Raw genomic sequence first — 18989 nt, forward strand, 5'->3', positions numbered from 1 at the left:
GAGAGACAACTATGCATAAACACAACACACACCTTTCACAAAGAGTTGAGTTGTGCATGAGGCACTGCCAGCATCATTTGTGACCACACAGGCATAGTCCCCACTGTTCCCTGGCTCCACATTGAACAGCTGCAGTTGTGCCTTAGACTCATCCAGAGAAACGGAGCAAGTGCTGTCTGGCACCAGCTCCCTGATGCCTCGGAACCAGGTGACTTTGAAGGGCGTGCTGCCCTTGATATGGCTGGTGAATGTCACACTTGATCCAGGCAAAACTTCTTGGGGATCGGGTGTCTTCACAAAAGAAGGTGGTTCTAAGGGTCACACAAAGAAGCGAAGTGGAAGAAAGATTTTAATAGGGGAGTTCCTGATGGGGATGAAATCTGAAGCAGGTTCATAATAAAGAGGGAGCAAGGGTGAAACCAGAAAAAAAAATACATGGAATAAGAGGTAAGGTGTAAAGAGGGAAGAAATGCTTTGTAGAAGGGGCTGTGATAGTCTTCCACTGACCTTGTACAGTCAAGAAGGCACTGCATTCATCAGATCCAGCCACATTTGTTGCCAGACAAGTATATGGCCCTGTATCTGTGACATCCAGGGCATTCAGCTTCAAAGCACAAATGTTATCCAAGAATGAGATTTCATATTTTTCCCCACCAACAATCTCATTCCCATCCTGAAACCAGGCCACAGATATGGGAGATGTGCCAGAGACTTTGCACTCCAGTAGCACTGAGGATCCCAGCACCCCATTTGTTTCCTTTAATTTTCTTGAGAATGAAGGAGGAACAAGGCGATCTAAGTAAGACAGTGCAGAAGAAGTATAAGAAAAGTGCTGTTTTTCTTGTTGCTTTTTTTTCCAGCGGAAAGCAAAAAAAAACAAACTCCAGTTTTTAAAAAGATAGAGTGCTGACCTGAAACATCAACTGAAGAAGTGCAGCTGCTGTCCCCCACCTCATTGTGCACCTCAAAAGTATACAAGCCCCTGTCACCCTTCTCTGCAGAAAAGACTTTCAGAGTGGATATATTGTTGAAAAATGTAATTTGGTATTTGCGGTCGCTCCTCAGTTCTCTGCCATCTTTGTACCACTTGGTGATAAGTTCAGGCGTCCCCCCTACTTTACACTCGAGGGTAAAAGAGTTGCCTGCCATCACTGTGATTGGCTCAGTCTTCTCTAGGATGACTGCTGGCTCTGAAATAGGAAGGAAGGAGAAAACAAATCATCAGGAAATCCACCTGCAAATCACTGAGCACAGGATATAAGCAACAAATAAAGGGTGGTAGAGGAAACTGTACAAGTTGCAAGATATGGTACCTGTGGAGCAGGCTATACCCACCTAAGACTTGTAAATATGCAGAACACTCCCGCATGCCAGCATCATTTTTAATCTGACAGATGTACTTTCCAACATCCGCTCCCTCTGCACTAGCAATCTCAAGAGTTGCAATATTGTCCATAAACCACATTTGGACATTTTCACTCTCCCTAATAACTTCACCCTTGTCTTTCAGCCATACAACAGAAATTGGCGGGGACCCTTCCACCACTGCCTGCAGGGCTGTTGGCTCTCCAACGAAGATTGCAGTATCACTCAGTTTCTTGGTGAAGCGTGGGGGCTCTGATGGTAAAAACAAGGAGGCAGGAGAGAGTTAATCACATGCCTGCTTGTAAAAGATACAGCCAGAAGATCAAGAAAGAAGTGCTGGTATTGTTGATCCTTCAGCATACAAACCTTTGAATTTCACTGGGCAGGTGCAAGTGTCACTTCCCACTTCATTCATTGCTTTGCACTGATATTCTCCAGTGTCTTGAGATTCCAGATTGAGGATGTGAAGACTGGCAATGGAGTGCTTTGCTGCTACCTTGAACTTCTTGCTGCTCCGGACTTGCCTCCGGTCTTTGAACCAAGCCACCTCAAAGGGTGGAGACCCTGCTATCTCACACTGGAGGATAACATCCGAGCCTTTAAGTGTGTCCACAGGGCTCGGTACCTTGCTAAAAACAGGTGGTTCTATAAAAAAAAGAATCACATCATAATATGTGAGACTGCTTCCCTGGGTAAGTTTCTGGATAGTATCAAAAGGCAACTTAATCAGGAAGGAGGCCTTTACTTCTTCTAAACCCACATTTAGTCTCCAAATTCATGGCCTCACCTCTAAAAAATGCTAAGCCTCCAACATCTCTTTCAGGAAGCTATTCTAAGCACTCAAAGTCCCAAGGGCAGAAAAATATGCCACTTCTGTACGTTTGGAATCAGAGCTCAGCGTCCCTCCCCCAGAGCCACTCTCCCCTCTCTTCAGGACCATATTCCAGCTTTCCCCTGTTCTTTCCAATAATGAAATCTACAATAAGTCAGGCACAGCACAAAAGCCCCCTCTTTACTTATTAAATTTCACTCCTGCCTGAATCAGTGTATATAAAAAGGAGGCAGAGGGATGGCTGCAAAGTGTGTCCAGCTCTCTCACCATAACTGGTGTTCCATCTATTCCATGCTTTCCTTCTGAGCGGGCAGCCTTGCCTTCTTCAGCTTGCAATTTACTTAAATGGGGAGACAAGGGAGTGGCTGCGCAGTGTTCAACACCCACTACTACTTCCTGCCTATTTTCTATTGCCTATATCACATTCCTGTTTGAATGTCAGAGCAGCTGGGAGATACTGCCGCAGCAGCCTGACTGCCACAGTGCCAGCTCCCTGCCTGGCAGTGCCACTGGGAGCGAAGCCATGCTGCTGACCTTTAACTGATACTGAAGTGCTGCAGCTGGCAGTGCCGGCAGAATTTTGGGCTTCACATATATAATCGCCGGCATCCTCAGCGCTGGCGTCCAAGATAGTAAGCACTGCTGTAGATTCAACAAAGGACATATGGAGCCTGCTGCTCGCCTGGAGCACCTGATCATTCCTGTACCATGTGGTCATGATCTTTGGTGTGCCAGTGATTTTACATTCAAGTTGAACTGTGTCTCCCTGCCTCACAAACCGCAAAGCTTCCGGCTTCTTGACGAACTTGGGAGGTTCTGCAGAAACAAGGTATGCAGAGAATGACAGCACACATTTGCCACATGAAATCTACAGTACTGAGCAAAAGTCACGAGAAACACAAGAACACTGGAGTACAACAAAGAAGGAAAGATGCAAGAAGGATTAAAGACGCAAAAACAACTACAACAAGGTTTTGCTGTAAAAGACATTTATGGATGACTGCTCAGCTGAAGAGAAATTTTGCAGTTACCTCTCTGAGGTGAAAACACACCAAAACCAGCATGAGAACATCGACAACACCATCTCCCCCAGGATCGTACCCCAGGAGCAGCAGAAATAGTAAGTACAGCTGCACTTGCTTGCATATCTTTAAGGCATATTTCTGCATGAAGAATTTAAGTGACTCATAGTTTAGGTTAAATCAGTTATTGACAACTCCAACTGAAATATGAAGATAATTGTGTTTTATCACAGAATAACCACTATGTTTGAATACCCCTGTAAATAACTTAAGCACTAATGATGAAGTAAAAAGCAGGGAGAGTATAATGTGCAGCTCTCCATATCAATAAAGAGCTTTGCAAAGAGATCTGTCCCTTTGGAAAATTGGCAGGTGCACAGACTTTCTACTATCACACAGTATGAGAGGAGCAGAGAGTCATCCCATGGCATGTCTGCTTTCTGAAAAGCTCCTTTCTATATATTTGCAAGCTGAAAAGATGAGGGTCACTAATAAAGAGGCCTCTTTACCCAAGAGAAAGAAAACATGGAAACAAATTTGACTTAATCACAATACCTTTCACACTGAGTTGGGCTGAGCAAAAGTCTTTCCCAGCTTCATTACTAGCCTGGCAAGTATATTGGCCAGAGTCTCCTTTACCCACTCTGAGCACTCGAAGATGAGCTGTGTTAGCTACAAACGTAATATTGAAGTTTCCTCCAGTTCGTATCTCCCGACCATCCTTGGACCAGGTGATTTGTATTGGTTGGGCTCCAGTAACATGGCATTCAAAGTCAGCACTTTCTCCAAAAGGCACATCAATAGATTCTGGTTTAGTATCAAAGACAGGTGCTTGCTTGGGTTCTAGAAACACAAGAGAACAATGTAATGCTCATATCTCATAGAAGAATTAATTCAACACACAGATATCATTGCATAAATAAAATGGGAATGGGGCACCTGTGATCCAGGCAACAGTTTGGTAAGCCAACACACCTGTCACTGTAAGCCTAGCACTTGTGTTGGCAGTGCCCACAGCATTAGTGGCTGTGCAGGTGTACTGCCCAGTATGATTCATTTCTGTTTGCACTAGTTGCAACACTGCAACATTATCTACAAAGGATGTGTGCACAATGTGGTCGTCGCTCAATTGCACACCATCTTTATGCCAAGTCACACTGATGGGCTCTGAGCCATTGAGTCGACACATAAGTTTAAGGGGTAAACCAACAGGGTGTTCGATGTCTTTTAATCTTCTTGCAAAGGAAGGTGGTCGTTTGCGTTCTGGAAGAAAACAAGTAAAAGATAAATGTATGCCAGGAAGCAAGTTTTTATACAGTTCTCCAAGAGAAGAACAGTAAAGAAGCATTTGGAACAAGCTTATACAAAATCATCACCTTGAACTGTTAAGAGAGCCTTTGTAGATGCAGTTCCTACACTGTTTTCTGCCTTGCAGATATATTCACCGCTGTCATTGATAACCACTTTGTTGAAAGTGAGGGTAGCAATGTTGTCTTTAAAGAACACTTTGTACTCAGGACTAGACCTCAGTTTCGTATCACCTTTGTACCAAGACACAGTAATTTCTGGGGTTCCAGCAACGTGGCACTGTAATGTTGTATAATCCCCAACTGACACCTCAAGAGGTTCCAATTGTGTAACAAAATAGGGAGGTTCTAAAAAGAGAAGCAATTGGATAGGCTCATTATAGTGCCAAAGTTTTGAAAGCATATACTTCAAAGAACAGGCAAGACAAAGAACAGGGAGAACAAACCTAGGGTAGAGACTACAGCCTCACAAACATCTCTCCCTGCCTCATTTTCAACGTGGCAGGTGTATTCTCCTGCATCCTCTTTGGTGCTGTCAAGGATCTCCAGGATGCAGGATTTCTCTGTGGTAGTAATGCTGCACTTCTGAGACTGAGTGAGAGTGTGACCATTCTTCTTCCATGTCACAGAGATGGGCAAGCTGCCTGTGTAAGTGCCCTCCAGGATGATGGGCTTACCAGGTTCCACATATTGATCGCTCAGTTTTTTTACAAAGACAGCTGGTTCTAATGAAGGGTAAGAATTGAGAAATGTTGAGCACAGCAGTAACAAACTGAAACAAGGAAACAGTATTTTAGGGCATACAGAAAGATGCAATATTTACAAACCTTTTACTGTAAGATGTGTTGTACAATTTGCCCTGCCAGCTTCATTAGTCACTAGACAAGTGTACTCTCCACTTTGGAGAGGGGTCACATCAAATAACTCAAGCTCCACAATGGAGTCCTCCAAGTAAATATTGCATTTGTCCCCCGGCACAAGCTCATTGGCTCCTCTAAACCAGTTCACCTTCAAAGGAGGGGTTCCTCTGATAACGCATGTAAAAGTTACGCTTGTGCCTGGCAAGACATCCAAAGGCTCAGGTGTCCTCTCAAAAGATGGTGGTTCTAAATACATAAGAGACAAAGGGAGATAAGGCAGATTGCTACAGCATAATCCCAGCATTTCCATATACCTACTGAAGTTAAAGAAGAAAACCTTTTCTTTCTAGTCAGTAATTTTCCTCAGTATACTTACAGAAGACCAAAGGCAATTTTAAGAGAGAAGGAGCAAAGAGTAGCTCAGAGAGCTTACTGACCATTATATACTGACCTTGGACAGTCAATACCGCACTGCATTCATCCGAACCAGCTACATTGGTAGCTTTGCAGGAGTAAGTTCCAGTATCTGAATTGCTCAGTGAATTCACTTCTAAAATACACAGATTATCAGTAAATGTGATATTATGTTTTTCCCCACTAACTAACTTCATTCCATTTTGGAACCAGTCAATAGATATAGGAGGTGAACCCGCCACTTTGCATTCCAGTAGTGCTGAGGAGCCCAGGACACCAGGGGTTTCCTTTAGCTTTCTTGTGAAAGAAGGAGGAATGATTCGATCTGTGTAAAAAAAAAAATTATATATATATATAATAAATCCATTGTTAGAGAGAAAAGGAGGGAAGAAATGGGATGAAGAAAAGAGTACAGGAATAAAAGAAAGTTTTCGTCAAAGAAGAAAAACTACCCAACCAACCTAAAACTTCAACCGATGCCGTGCAACTGCTTTTCCCCACATCATTTTGCACTGCAAAAGTGTACAATCCACCATCTTCCTTCTCTGTGTCCATAATTTTAAGTGTAGATACTTTGTTGATGAAAGTAATTCTGTATTTTTGGCTGCTTGTCAGTTCTTTGCCATCCTTAAACCACCCAGTGGATAGTTCCGGTGTGCCTGCCACTTTGCACTCCAAAGTACAGGCATCTCCTATAGTAACCCTCATTGGCTCTGCCTTCTCTACAATGACCGCAGGCTCTGGAAGAAGAGACAATTAACACGTGTAGTGAAAACTGGATTATATTACTACTAGCTGGTATTATTACACTATATACAGGACTTAAACATTTGATGTTAAGATTATCTCAGTTTGTTGGGCTGGGAAATATTTTCCACTCTATTTTTTCCATCTTTTATCCCACTTCAAACTAGATATTTCAGATACTCTCCAAAATGGAGTACAAATATTTTGGAGCTTCTAGGAGATAAATGCACCTAACTGATTTACTTCAAGCATGCATGAGCAGAAGACACGACTTAGGAAAACAGGTAAGTGAACACCACAGTAAAAAGGCCTGTAGTTCCTTTTGTTTCTATACTTGCTCAGCTCGAAAAAAAAAAAAAAAGCAACCCAACTAATATTTACCAGAGACACAAGGATCCTCTGTTTTGCCTGTTTTGAATTCAGGAGCATAAGCAAAGGATGCATCTGATACCAAATTACCAAGTTCCTAACTTAACAAAATCTTCGATAAATTTATGTTTTTTACAAACCTAGAATAGTTAGGGTAGCCATGCACTCGCGACTTCCAGCATCATTTCTGATCTGACAGATATATTTCCCAGCACTGCTTCTCTCTGTGTGTACAAGCTGCAACGTTGCAATATTTTCCATAAATGTGATCTTCGTGTTTTCACTTTCTCTAATAATTTCTTCCTTATCTTTAAGCCACTGCACAGAAATTGGCTGGGAGCCCTCCACTCTTGCTTGTAACTCTACTGGTTCACCAACCACAACAGTCACGCTGTTTATTTTTGTCAGGAATTTCGGTGGTTCTGGACAAGAAACATGCGGTTGTAGTAAACGCATTGTCTACATAAAAGAAGACCAATGAGGTGCCATTGAGGGCATGATAGAAGGCCAGTATCTTACCTTTCATCTTCACTGTGCAAAAACAAGTGTCACTTCCTACATCGTTCTGAGCTTTGCATTGATATTCACCAACATCTGCAACTTCAACATTAAGAATGCGAATGCTTGTATGGTAGTTTTTTGCTGTAACCTTATATTTCTTACTACTGCGGATTTGTCTCTTGTCTTTGTACCAGGTAACATCAAATGGCGGTGTTCCTGAAATCTCACATTCCAGGCTAACCTCAGTTCCTCTGAGCATGTCTACTGGAGAGGGCTTCCTGCTGAACACAGGAGGTTCTACCAAGGGAAGAAAGGATCATTTTTAGAAAGGAGTTTAGAACTCTTTGATCAACAATTTACTGATATAAGCACTTCCACAACAAGAGTGCTGGGACAATCAACAGAAGCACAAGAACTTCACTCATTTTCTGGGCACATCATGAAAGGCAGGTAAGCTTTCAGAGCTCTGAGCTCCTCTGTAGAAAAGGTAAACAACAGAGGTGCAATCCTTGATAGAGAGGGTATGGGTCTCATAGTTTGTACTAAAGAGTGTAAAACTGACAGTGAGCAGTTTGGATCTGTTCTTCATAATTCACATTTCAGTTCCATAGTATAGCATATCTATACAGTGTTTCAGACCTTGATAGCCATGGGGAACACCTAGCCCAGTATACATTCGCATTAAAAACAGCTATTGATCAGATTTTGGAAGTAGGGGTGAGTTGATATCAAGAAACAAGCAAAACATCACGCATTCCATGAAATAAGAAGTGAATCTAATGTTCTTGTGGATTTCCAGGGAAGGGGGGTTGAGGGTGGGGAGTGAGGGGAGGGAACCATCAGGGAAAAATAGGATGTAGTTAGAGAACAAGAGGACAGCTAACCTTTCACTGTTACTTTGGTACTGCAGCTGGCCTTGCCGGCAGGGTTCTGAGCTTCACAGATGTAGTCACCACTCTCATCTGTACTGAGATGATTCATTTCAAGCACGGCCACAGAGTCGATGAATGAGGTCCGGAATTTTTCACTGGCAATAATTTCATGATCATTTCTGAACCACACTATTTTCATTTCTGGAGATCCACTTACTTTGCATTCAAGCCGGGCTGAGTCACCCTGCTTTACTATTTTTGCTGCCTCTAGCTTCTTAGCAAACTTGGGTGGTTCTAAAAAACCAAAAAAGTAGAGTCAGAAAAGTCTGAGTACTGGAAAGGAAAGAGGATGGAAAAGAGCAAGTCAAATAAGCATGGGCTGCAAATGCAGGGCAGGGAATTCACTTGGCAGGGTATCAAAGATCACTAAGGTGGCTTGGCAGAAAGAAAAGAGACAGACAGAGAAGACAACAAAACAGCAAGTAAGTGCGCACACCTGTTACCATCAGCGTTGTAGTACAAGAGTCACTGCCAACATCATTTGAAATATGGCAAGTGTAATGCCCACTCCTAGAAGTATCCACTGAATAGAGGGTTAAGAACCCAGTTGACCCTTCAATCCCAATGAAAAAAGCCGGACCAGATACAAGTTCTAAATCCTCTTTGAACCACTTTATTGTAAATGGTGGTGTTCCTTTTAGTGTGGCCTTAAATTCCACTGTGGAATCTGGGATGGCTTGCTGGCTTTCAGGTTTTACTAAGAAGCTTGGTGGCTCTGCAGTTTTTAAGAAAAAGAAATATTCAGTTATTGCAAGAATGCCTATAAAGGGAGAAAATCAGTGAGTTAATCAGAGGTACTGAATGTATAAGAGGTTAAAGAACTACAGCAAGAAAATGGAGACCAAGTTTTCAGCATTAAGAGGTATAAGAGCTCTATGTTAGCATAAGATTTAAGGGTTCTCCTCAAGAAAAAGTATTCAAAGAGATTCAAACCTTTCACTGTCAGGACAGCACTGCAAGAATCGCTTCCAGCAACGTTAGAGACATTACATGTGTAATTTGCAGTGTCTGCCAGCTCTAGGTTAGCTATTTCAAGAGACATGGTGTTCTCGTGGCACAAGCTTCTATATTTTGCACTGTCGGTTATCTCCTTTCCATCCTTGAACCATTTTGCAGAAATGGGAAGTGATCCAGAGACTTTGCACTCCATTTGAATAGAAGATCCCAGAATGGTATCCTTTTTTGTTAGCTTTCTGATAAATAAAGGAGGAATTGCTTGATCTGTACAACACAAAACATGGCAAAAATGCCCTGGTTAACCTTACTGTTTATCTTTCACAAACATACTGTTATTATTTTTTAACTCCCTTCTTGTTGGATTGGTAAGTTTGTCAAATGGTAATACAAACCTAGCACAGTCAGAACAGCTTCACAAGTGCTACTTCCAAAGTCATTTTCAACTTTAAAACTGTATGTACCGCTATCCTCCTTTGACACAGGTTCAATCCTGAAACTGGCCACATTGTTTTCAAAGCTCATTGTGTAATATCTACTGGGAAGAAGCTGTTTGCCATCTTTGTACCATCTTATTCGGAGCTCTGGTGTCCCCTCTACAGTACATTCCAAAGTCACAGGATCCCTTTCGGTAACTTTAAGTGATTTAGCCTTTTCTATAATCCGTGCAGGCTCTGCAGTATAAAGTGAATAAAAACGGTTGTTAGTGACACTGAGAAGTGACAGATTCTCAAGGATGAACTTGAAAGGGTGCACCTACACACCTTGCACAAAAAGCAAAGCAAAGCATTTCTCCACTCCAGATTCATTCTTTGCCTGACACGTGTATCTCCCTCTGTGGCTGAGGTCAACATTGGTAAGTTTCAGTGTGGCCACATTATTCTCAAAGGTAATGTGGTGGTATTCATCATCTTCCAGTATTTTCTCATCTTTTATCCATGACACAGATAATGGCTGAGCACCTGCTATGACACACTGGAAGGATGCGGTGCCTTTCAAAACAGTAGTGACATTCTCCAGTTTCTTGACAAAGGATGCTGGTTCTGTGGTGTGAGTTTTTATTTGTGCAGAAGGGAGATCATGGAAAGGGAAGAAAGGAGAGATCACATAAGGTCATCCTAGCCAATGCACTTCAGCTAGGGGATGCAATCTTTGGAGTATGTTTCAGGAGACTGACCTTTCAAGCTGAGCCTTGTGCTACAAGAACAGCTCCCAACTTCATTTGATATAATGCATTGATATTCACCTACATCTGAGGTGTCACAGTTGGTCACATTAAGAGTAAATATTGATTCTTTGGTGGAGATAGCATATTTCTTGCTGCTGAACATCTCCTTATTATTCTTGAGCCACTTCACCTCAAATGGAGAAGTGCCAGTCACCTCACACTCAAGTGTGGCATCCACACCCTTCACTACCTCAGTAGATCTCAACTCCCGAACAAATGTTGGAGGCTCTACAAAGAGGAATAAAGGGAAAGTGGATATTAAGCTTGATAATTATGAAGGGAGAAATGGTCTCCCCTATTCTATCACTCCAACTATGTGGTCCAGCTGGATGATGGAAGAATTTTCAAAACCAACCTTTTACTTTCAACTCGATGCTGCAGCTCTCACTACCCGCATCATTGTGGGCTTCACAAACATAAATTCCACTATCCAGCACTCTGGCTTGAGTGACTTTCAAAGTGGCTAGACCATCAATGAAAGAGATGCCGTACTTAGCTTCATCAGTCACTTCATTCCCATCCAAGTACCATGTGACACGGATCTCTGGTGTTCCTACTACATGGCACTCAAAAGTAGTGGACTGTCCTTCACGCAAAGCTACTACAGGAGTTGGCATCTGAATAAACCTGGGGGGCTCTAGAAGACAGACAAAAAAGTTGAAGTTTCATAATATTCAAGGTAGTTTTTGGAAATACTTTTCCAAGAACTGTTTTCTATTGTCCGCCCCCCCACCAATAGTAAAGAAAAATCAGAGCCACAAAGATGTGAAGAACATTGGGCTGCACACCTTTTACAAATAGAGTTGCTTTGCAAGTTGCAGTCCCCACATCATTGCTTATCTGACAAGTGTAGTTTCCAGAGTCAGATATTCTAGCTGAGAAGAGTTCCAACACACTAGAGGTGTCATCCATCCAGACAGAACGAGTGGCTCCAGAAAGGAGCTCCTGGCTGTCTTTAAACCACTTTATCTGCAGAGGAGTAGAGCCTTTAACCATTGCTTTGAACTGAACCCTAGCATGAGGCACAACTTCTTGGGACTGAGGCTTTTCCACAAAATATGGCGGTTCTATAATGCGGGAAAAAAATAAAGAGGATTACTCAAAGAGAGGCGAGTTCCCATACTATGAATTAGAGACCTAATAAAGAGAAGAAGGAGCTCAAACCTTTGACTGTTAAGAACCCACTGCATTGGTTGCTTCCTGCCTTATTCGTTGCTTCACAAGTGTAAGAGCCACTGTCTGTGCCTTCCAGTTTATTGATTTCCAGAAAGGCAGTATTATCGTGGAAAGAGTACTTGTACTTTTCACTTGTTGTTATTTCTTGGCCATCCTTGTACCACTGGATACTTATAGGATGTGAACCAGACACTATACATTCCAAGTGCACAAAAGACCCCTTAATGCTGTCCATTTTCTTGAGCTTTTTGGTGAATTTAGGTGGTATAATGAGATCTATCCAAGACAAGAGTAAAAAGACAAAGTATGAAATTCAACCATGACTGTGACAGATGTCAACTCAGAATAAGAGAAATTAAGCAAAATCAATACTAGAAGAGCTCATACACACCTAAGACATTTATGCTGGCAGAACAGCTACTGCTTCCAACATCGTTGTGAACCTCAAATACATACTCCCCACTATCTTTCTTTTCTGCATGAAGCACCTTCAGGACTGAGACAGTATCTGTAACACTGATCTTATATTTTGGGCCTAAAGTCAATTCCTTGCCATCTTTGAACCATTTGGATGTAATATCTTTGGTTCCTGAAAATTTACATTGCAAGGTTGCTGGGTCTCCCTCAGTCACATCTATTGATACAGCCTTGTCCACAATTGTAGCAGGCTCTATTTTAAACAGAAAGACAGAGAAGAGTGTTAAGGTAACTTGTTAAAAAAAACAACCCAACACCAACAACACTGGAAAGAAAACTGAAATCATTGCAATTCAGAGTAGGACCAACCTTTGACAGTAAGCACAGCAGAGCACCTCTGAATTCCTGCCTCATTTTTAGCCTGGCAGAAATATTTTCCATCGTGTTTCAGTTCAATAGACTTCACCAGAAGAGTGGCAATGTTGTTGACAAAAGTCATTTTGATATTACTGTCTTCAATCACTTCATCACTGTCTTTCAGCCAGGACACAGTAATGGGCATGGAGCCTTTAACAGCAGCCTGAAACACAACTGTGCCCCCTCGAAGGGAACTAACATTTTCTATCCTCTTCAAAAACTGGGGAGGCTCTATCAGGAAGAAAGTAGCTAAGTAAGTTCAGGTCTGGTGCACATCTGTGTGGCATGGAAACCACACTGGGATAAAATCATACTAGTGGAGTTCTCCACGTTGCACTAACCTTTCAGTGTGATCTCTGAACTGCAGAGGCAGCTTCCAACATCATTTGTTACTCTACACTGATATTCACCAACATCAGATGCATCAAACCTGAAGACATGGAGGCTAACCAATGATTTCTCAGTGCTTATTCTATGCTTCTTACTGCTCCGCACAGGCTTGTCATCCTTCACCCAAAACACTTCAAAGGGAGGTGTACCTAGCACCTCACACTCCAAAACCACATCAGAATCCTTCAAGACTTCCATGGATTGAAACTCCTTGCTAAAATAAGGTGACTCTATAGCGTGAAAGAAAGAGAATCAAGTTTGTATTAATCACACTTTGTAAACTTGTAGAGCTGCATAGAGTTTAAAGAGGCAAACTGATTGAGTAGCTGGACGTCACACACACCTTTGACTGTAACAATGGTACTGCAAGTATCTTTCCCAGCATCATTTCTGGCCTCACAAATATATTCTCCACTGTCTTCAGTTTCGACCTCTGTGAGATGAAGTATTGCCAAAGATTTTGTAAAAGACATTGTAAATTTGTCACTCTCTTTTAGCTCCCTGTCATCTTTGAACCATGTGATTTTAATCTCAGGAGTACCAGTGACTTTACAGGTCAGTTCAGCATATTCGCCTTTCTTCACCAGGTGAGTTGGCTCTAGCTTCTCTGTAAAAGCAGCAGGTTCTGTGGATTTAAGAAAAATGTTCAGTAAAAAGAAGTTAGCAAGAAGTGTGACTGTGTCTAACCATTAGCTGAAAGGTGAAAAGAGAGAATGAATGCAAACCTTTCACAAACAAGTTTGCAGTGGATGTTACTGAACCAGCTACATTGGAGACTTTGCAGATGTATTTTCCTGAGTCGTTTGGTTTGACTGCATAAAGCTCCAAGTAACTTGCTAATGCCTCTGTCATAACATAGCAGGCTCCTCCAGTTATCAGTTCAGTATCACCTTTAAACCATTTCACTGTCAGCGGTGTAGTGCCTTTAAATGTGCCCTTGAAACGTACAGTTGATGAAGGCAATACATTCTGGGACTCTGGTTCTGTAATGAAGCTGGGTGGCTCTAGATTGCATTGAAAGGAAACAATTGACAAGAATAAGAAACAGCCTGCATTCTGGGGAAGAAAATCATTACCTCATAAAAAGAAAAAAAATAAAAAAGCAAGAATTTTGAAACAAATTGCCAAACCTTTTATAAACAAAGTACTACTGCTGTCTTTGCTACCAGCAGAGTTTGTGGCCCTGCAAATATAAACTCCAGCATCACTTCCATCTAGGTGTTTTATTTCCAAAGACGCAGAGCCTTCTGCAAACTGCACTGTGTACTTGGAACTTGCAGTGATCTCCCTGTCCTGCTTAAACCAAGAGACTGTCATTGGAAGAGAGCCAGAAATTTTGCAGTCTAGACGGCATGAGGCGCTAATGATGCTGTCAACATTCTTCAGAGGTTTAGTAAAGAAGGGAGGAAGAGTGCGATCTGTTGGGTATGAAAAAAAAAAACAACGAAAGAAAGCAACACATGAGTAAAAGAAATGCAGTTCTACTTTGGGCTCTGCTGGGCTCAGAGCAGAATAGCAGGAATCTCTGCCAAGAGTCAGTACCAACCTAGCACAGTGAAGCTGGTAGTACAAGAGCTGATCCCCACATCATTGGATATCTCAAAGGTGTACTCGCCACTGTCCTGCATTTCAGCAGCATAAAACTTCAGTTGTGCAACATTATTTTTAAAGCTGATCCTGTATTTTTTGCTGGCAGGTAGTGGCTTTCCGTCTTTGAACCATTTGGTTTTTAGCTCTGGGGTGCCTGTGACAGTGTACTCCAAAATGGCTGGGTCTCCCGCTGTTACCTGAATCACCTCAGATTTTTCAATTATTTTGGCAGGTTCTACAACAGAATTAAACAACCAGTGTTAAAGACAGAAGTAAATTGCTCTTCCTCTTGGGTGAGAGACAATACAGAGGTCATGGCACTGCTCCACTGACCTTTAACTGCCAGTTCACCAAAGCACGACTGACTTCCTGCATCATTCTCAGCCACACAGGTATATTTTCCACCAGAGCTCAGCTGGACTCCAGTAATTTGCAGTGTTGCTAGCCCATGTTCAAATGTCACTCTCACTTTGTTATCATCTTGAATAATGTCTTTGCCTTTCATCCACATCACAGAAATAGGCTCTGACCCTTTCACCACAGCCTGTAATGTAACATTGTCTCCAGCCAGAGCCGTCACATTTTCAATTTTTTTAACGAATGATGGTGGTTCTAGTTCAAAGAAAAGACATAAAAAGAAATACTCATTTGCTACATGATTCCATGAAATCTGGTGCTCAAAAATGGTTTTATGAGACAGCATGCACAGAGCGTGACACAATTCAGTTAAAGAGTAGGCAAAGGGAAGAGTCATGTTACCCAGCTGAAAGAGTAATGCATAGCCCTTTAAGCCCAGTGTTCTTTAAATTCATAAGTTTGATGTCACATAAGAGTTAAGATATGCAGAAAATTTTAAGAGAAGAAGATACCCCCTTTCTCCACCCATCCTGCAGAAATCCAAAGAAAAGATGCTTTAAGAAATAAGAGGTTCCTTGCAGTATGTGGAGTGTTCTCTCTCCCACTGACCTTTCAAGACATATGTTGCACTGCATATGCACTTTCCAACTTCATTAGCTATCATGCACTCATATTCACCGACGTCTGCACTATTGAAAGACGACACCTCCAGAGAAATAACTGCTTTCTGAGAGGTCAACCTGTATTTTTTACTACTGCGGATCTGTTTCTTGTCTTTGTACCAGCTAATCTCAAATGGTCCAGTGCCAGCAACCTCACACTGAAGAACGGTGTTTGTTCCCTTCACTACCTCTGCTGGTTCAAGTGCTCGGACGAAAGATGGAGGCTCTATAAAAGCAGCAAGAAACAATTAATTGTTCATGCCAAAATAAAATGAAGATTGTTCTCAAATGTGACTGACAGTAGCATAAAGAACAGACCTTTGACAACTACTTCTGTGGTGCAGCTGTCACTTCCAACCTCATTTACAGCTTCACATGAGTAGCTTCCACTGTCATCAACTTTCATCTCTGAAATGTCTAACACAGCCACACAATTGACAAAAGACATCCTGTGTGTGTTGCTTTCAAGGATTTTCTTATTGTCCTTAAACCAAGAAACCTGGATTTCAGGAGACCCTTTGACTTTACATTGAAGCCGTGCAGAGTCACCCGGGGTCAGTAAATAAGACGGATCAACCTTCTTCACAAAGGATGGTGGTTCTAAAAACAGAAAGGAAAAAAAAAAAAAAGAGGAAGAGGCAGGGAAGGATAGGAGAAGAGAAAAGGAGGGGGAGGAAGTGGAAAAAAAAGGGGATGGTGAAAGAAGGGGAAAAATAAAGGGGGGAAGAGAAAGGAAGGAAAACATAAGAAGGCTGAAATACAAAGCTCTAAGAAACTGGTTCCGAGCAACAAAACATTACTTTAGAAAAGATCAGAACAACACAGGCTGAGCTGCAGTTCTCATGGTCTTGCACTCCCCCCTCCACCTATCCCACACATGCAGGAGCAACTCTTGGATGTGGTTAACAAAAGAAATATTGAAGCAACACACAGTGCATTGGAAAGCAGTTGGGGAAATAAGAAAGGTGAGTGGAGCTGATGGAAGATCTGAGAGGACTTCACCGCATGATTTCACCTCAGGAAAGAGTTTGCCTGCAAAAGAAGAAGGTGGGAACTGAAGAAGAGAAAGGTAAGTGGGACCTAGGACTATCTTACCTCTGACTGTGACACTGGCAGAAGAGGAGCTGCTTCCTGCCTCATTTGAGACGGTGCATACATAATGGCCTGAATCCTTGAGTTTAGCCAGAGGAATCTCGAGTGATGCTATTTTGTCTTCAAAGTAAATTTTATAATCTTTGCCTGGGGGGATTTTGTTTCCATCTTTTGTCCACTCTACTCTTACTTTCCTGTCTTCATCTACCTGACATTCAAGACGTATTTTTTTATTGACTGCTGACTGCACTGATTGCAAAACTTTAATAAAGTGAGGCTTGTCTATAATAATCATTTCAGCCTGGCAAACATCAGCCCCAAACTTATTAGAAGCTTTGCAAGTGTAAATCCCTCTGTCACTGGTGGTGAGAAGGGAAATTTCTAACACGTGCTTATTTTCTACTTTCGAGATCTTGTGGTGGTCCGAAGGTGAAATGGGTGTGCCGTCTTTCTGCCAAGCGACGTCAATGACTGGAGTGCCTGAAACCGTACACAGGAACTTGGCGCTTTTGCCCACAAAAGTGGTGACAGTTTCAGGTCTGGTAAGAAACGTAGGCGGAAGTGCTTCTGCAAAACAAAGGGGTTAATTGTTATGCAGAGGTGGGGAACAGAGATTATGCTGTCTTTCTTCATTAGTCAGGGACAGAGAATAGGAAGGGGGCAGCCTGTCACTGGTCACTCTTAAACAAAAGAAGTCAGCAGTGAAGGAGAGAAGAGGTATAAAACATCACGATTTTCAGCTTTTGGTTTTGCACTTCTTGCATCTACATATTGCTTCAAAGCTTAAGGGCATTTTGGCTCTGGAGCAATGTACAAACTAAAGGAAAATAAACTGAAACCCACAAATTCCTTTCCCAAGAATGACACATTTGCACACAATTCACTCAAGATAGTCAAGTTTTTGTATGTTTCACAGTTTGCACATGCTTCTTTAGGCTCTAGCACCTGGCACTTAGCAAGGGATCCCATAGACTCTTCCCAGAAAAAGGAAAGTCAGAGAAAAAAAATAAAACATAACCAAAAAGCCCACAAGATGTTAAAAAATAATATAAAAAACCACAAAAGAAATAAAGAAAAAGAAGATATTTATGCAGAGTTATCAGAAGATTTAAAAAAAGATAAGTTTTGCAAATTAAAACATATCTGAACTGTCTTTTGTTTGTTTAAGAGGACCTATTCCCCCATCACACAGTTTCCCTTGGCAATGGCACACACACATTCAGGTAAGTACAGCTGCATAGTCTGCCTGACAAGTATGGCTGAAGGATAAATGTATGATACAATGATAATCACACAGTGACCTCTACACCAAAGAAGTCAGATTTAAAATTGTACATTTGCTCACGGTCTGCAATTGAAACAAACCTTCAAGAATGTTACCACAAAGCAATCCCGTTCTACTGACAGTGTAGTTCCTCCCACTCTTTTCCCACTTTGTATTCCCTCATGAAACTTTGCACACTGATTCTCTTTCCTAGGTACAGAAAGCATCTAAAAGTGCGTTTTTTTTCTGCTTGTTTGTTTGTTTTTACATTCATTCCTTCTCTTCTCTTTTCTTTTACTTGTCGAAGTTATGTATGGATTATGCATAACAATGGCAATCAAGGGCCCTACCATAAATGTTTGTGAGTATACCAGGGAAACCATTTTGGTACAGCAAGACATTTAAGATACTGTAAGGAAAAAAAAGTGCTTGAGACTCTGTACTTACCAGTTACTGTTAAAAAGGCTGTAGAGCTTACACTGCCATGCTGGTTGGAAGCCTTACAGCTATACTCTCCACAGTCAACAACCTGAGGCCTTGGGATCTCCAGTGTGGAGAGGTAGTTGGAGGAGCGAATTGAGTATTTGTCCCCATCATATATCTCACGGCCAGCTTTGTACCACTGGAACTTGACATTGGGAGTAGTTTCTACTTCACAGGTAAACTTGGCCACGTGGTTTACGGCCACCTCCAGAGGTTCAAGCCTTCTTCTCAGGATTGGTGCAACTGAAATCAGAAGCAGAGAGTAATTCAAAGACATGCCCACTGGAATTGTGGAAAGTAAATGAAGTGATTAACTGAAACAAAACGTGATTTACTTGCAATCCACATAAGGTGTAAAGGAAAAAAAATACCTGTAAGAAATGAAAGTAGTACAAGGTTCAGTGGACAGATTGTGGTGGTGCAGAATATCATCATGAAATACAGTGGTGAAACCAGAAAAGTGATGTGCAACAGCAACATGTAATAATGCAATTTGAACATACACCACACTATCTTGGAGCCATGCAAAATGATGATGTGAATATGTGCCAAAATGGTGCAATCATCTGAAGATTGTATGCAGCAGTAATAAAGTGAAAGAGCAGATTCA

At 41.8% G+C, this 18989-nt stretch overlaps 1 protein-coding gene across 1 annotated transcript in view; it reads right to left on the reverse strand.

Moving 5' to 3' along the window:
* TTN (titin) overlaps window positions 1–18989 on the reverse strand; it is a 237676-nt gene that overhangs the window by 165830 nt on the left and 52857 nt on the right. The window contains exons 46-81 of the mRNA XM_065750962.1: window positions 18344–18622; window positions 16636–17199; window positions 15859–16140; window positions 15488–15766; window positions 14855–15133; window positions 14478–14756; window positions 14062–14349; window positions 13657–13935; window positions 13275–13556; window positions 12883–13161; window positions 12494–12772; window positions 12099–12377; window positions 11696–11983; window positions 11320–11598; window positions 10887–11168; window positions 10481–10759; window positions 10068–10346; window positions 9699–9977; window positions 9283–9570; window positions 8786–9064; window positions 8302–8583; window positions 7436–7714; window positions 7057–7338; window positions 6262–6540; window positions 5838–6125; window positions 5354–5632; window positions 4973–5251; window positions 4596–4874; window positions 4195–4482; window positions 3775–4062; window positions 2732–3013; window positions 1732–2010; window positions 1336–1617; window positions 912–1190; window positions 508–795; window positions 33–311 (exon numbers count right to left, since the gene is read on the reverse strand). Coding sequence (XP_065607034.1) covers window positions 33–311; window positions 508–795; window positions 912–1190; window positions 1336–1617; window positions 1732–2010; window positions 2732–3013; window positions 3775–4062; window positions 4195–4482; window positions 4596–4874; window positions 4973–5251; window positions 5354–5632; window positions 5838–6125; window positions 6262–6540; window positions 7057–7338; window positions 7436–7714; window positions 8302–8583; window positions 8786–9064; window positions 9283–9570; window positions 9699–9977; window positions 10068–10346; window positions 10481–10759; window positions 10887–11168; window positions 11320–11598; window positions 11696–11983; window positions 12099–12377; window positions 12494–12772; window positions 12883–13161; window positions 13275–13556; window positions 13657–13935; window positions 14062–14349; window positions 14478–14756; window positions 14855–15133; window positions 15488–15766; window positions 15859–16140; window positions 16636–17199; window positions 18344–18622 — 10413 coding nt within the window. The remainder of the gene's footprint in view (window positions 1–32; window positions 312–507; window positions 796–911; window positions 1191–1335; window positions 1618–1731; window positions 2011–2731; window positions 3014–3774; window positions 4063–4194; window positions 4483–4595; window positions 4875–4972; window positions 5252–5353; window positions 5633–5837; window positions 6126–6261; window positions 6541–7056; window positions 7339–7435; window positions 7715–8301; window positions 8584–8785; window positions 9065–9282; window positions 9571–9698; window positions 9978–10067; window positions 10347–10480; window positions 10760–10886; window positions 11169–11319; window positions 11599–11695; window positions 11984–12098; window positions 12378–12493; window positions 12773–12882; window positions 13162–13274; window positions 13557–13656; window positions 13936–14061; window positions 14350–14477; window positions 14757–14854; window positions 15134–15487; window positions 15767–15858; window positions 16141–16635; window positions 17200–18343; window positions 18623–18989) is intronic.

Source organism: Cyrtonyx montezumae, unplaced genomic scaffold, assembly GCF_038088225.1.
Source record: "Cyrtonyx montezumae isolate F1298 unplaced genomic scaffold, pur_monq_1.0 scaffold_7, whole genome shotgun sequence".
NCBI classification, from domain to species: domain Eukaryota; kingdom Metazoa; phylum Chordata; class Aves; order Galliformes; family Odontophoridae; genus Cyrtonyx; species Cyrtonyx montezumae.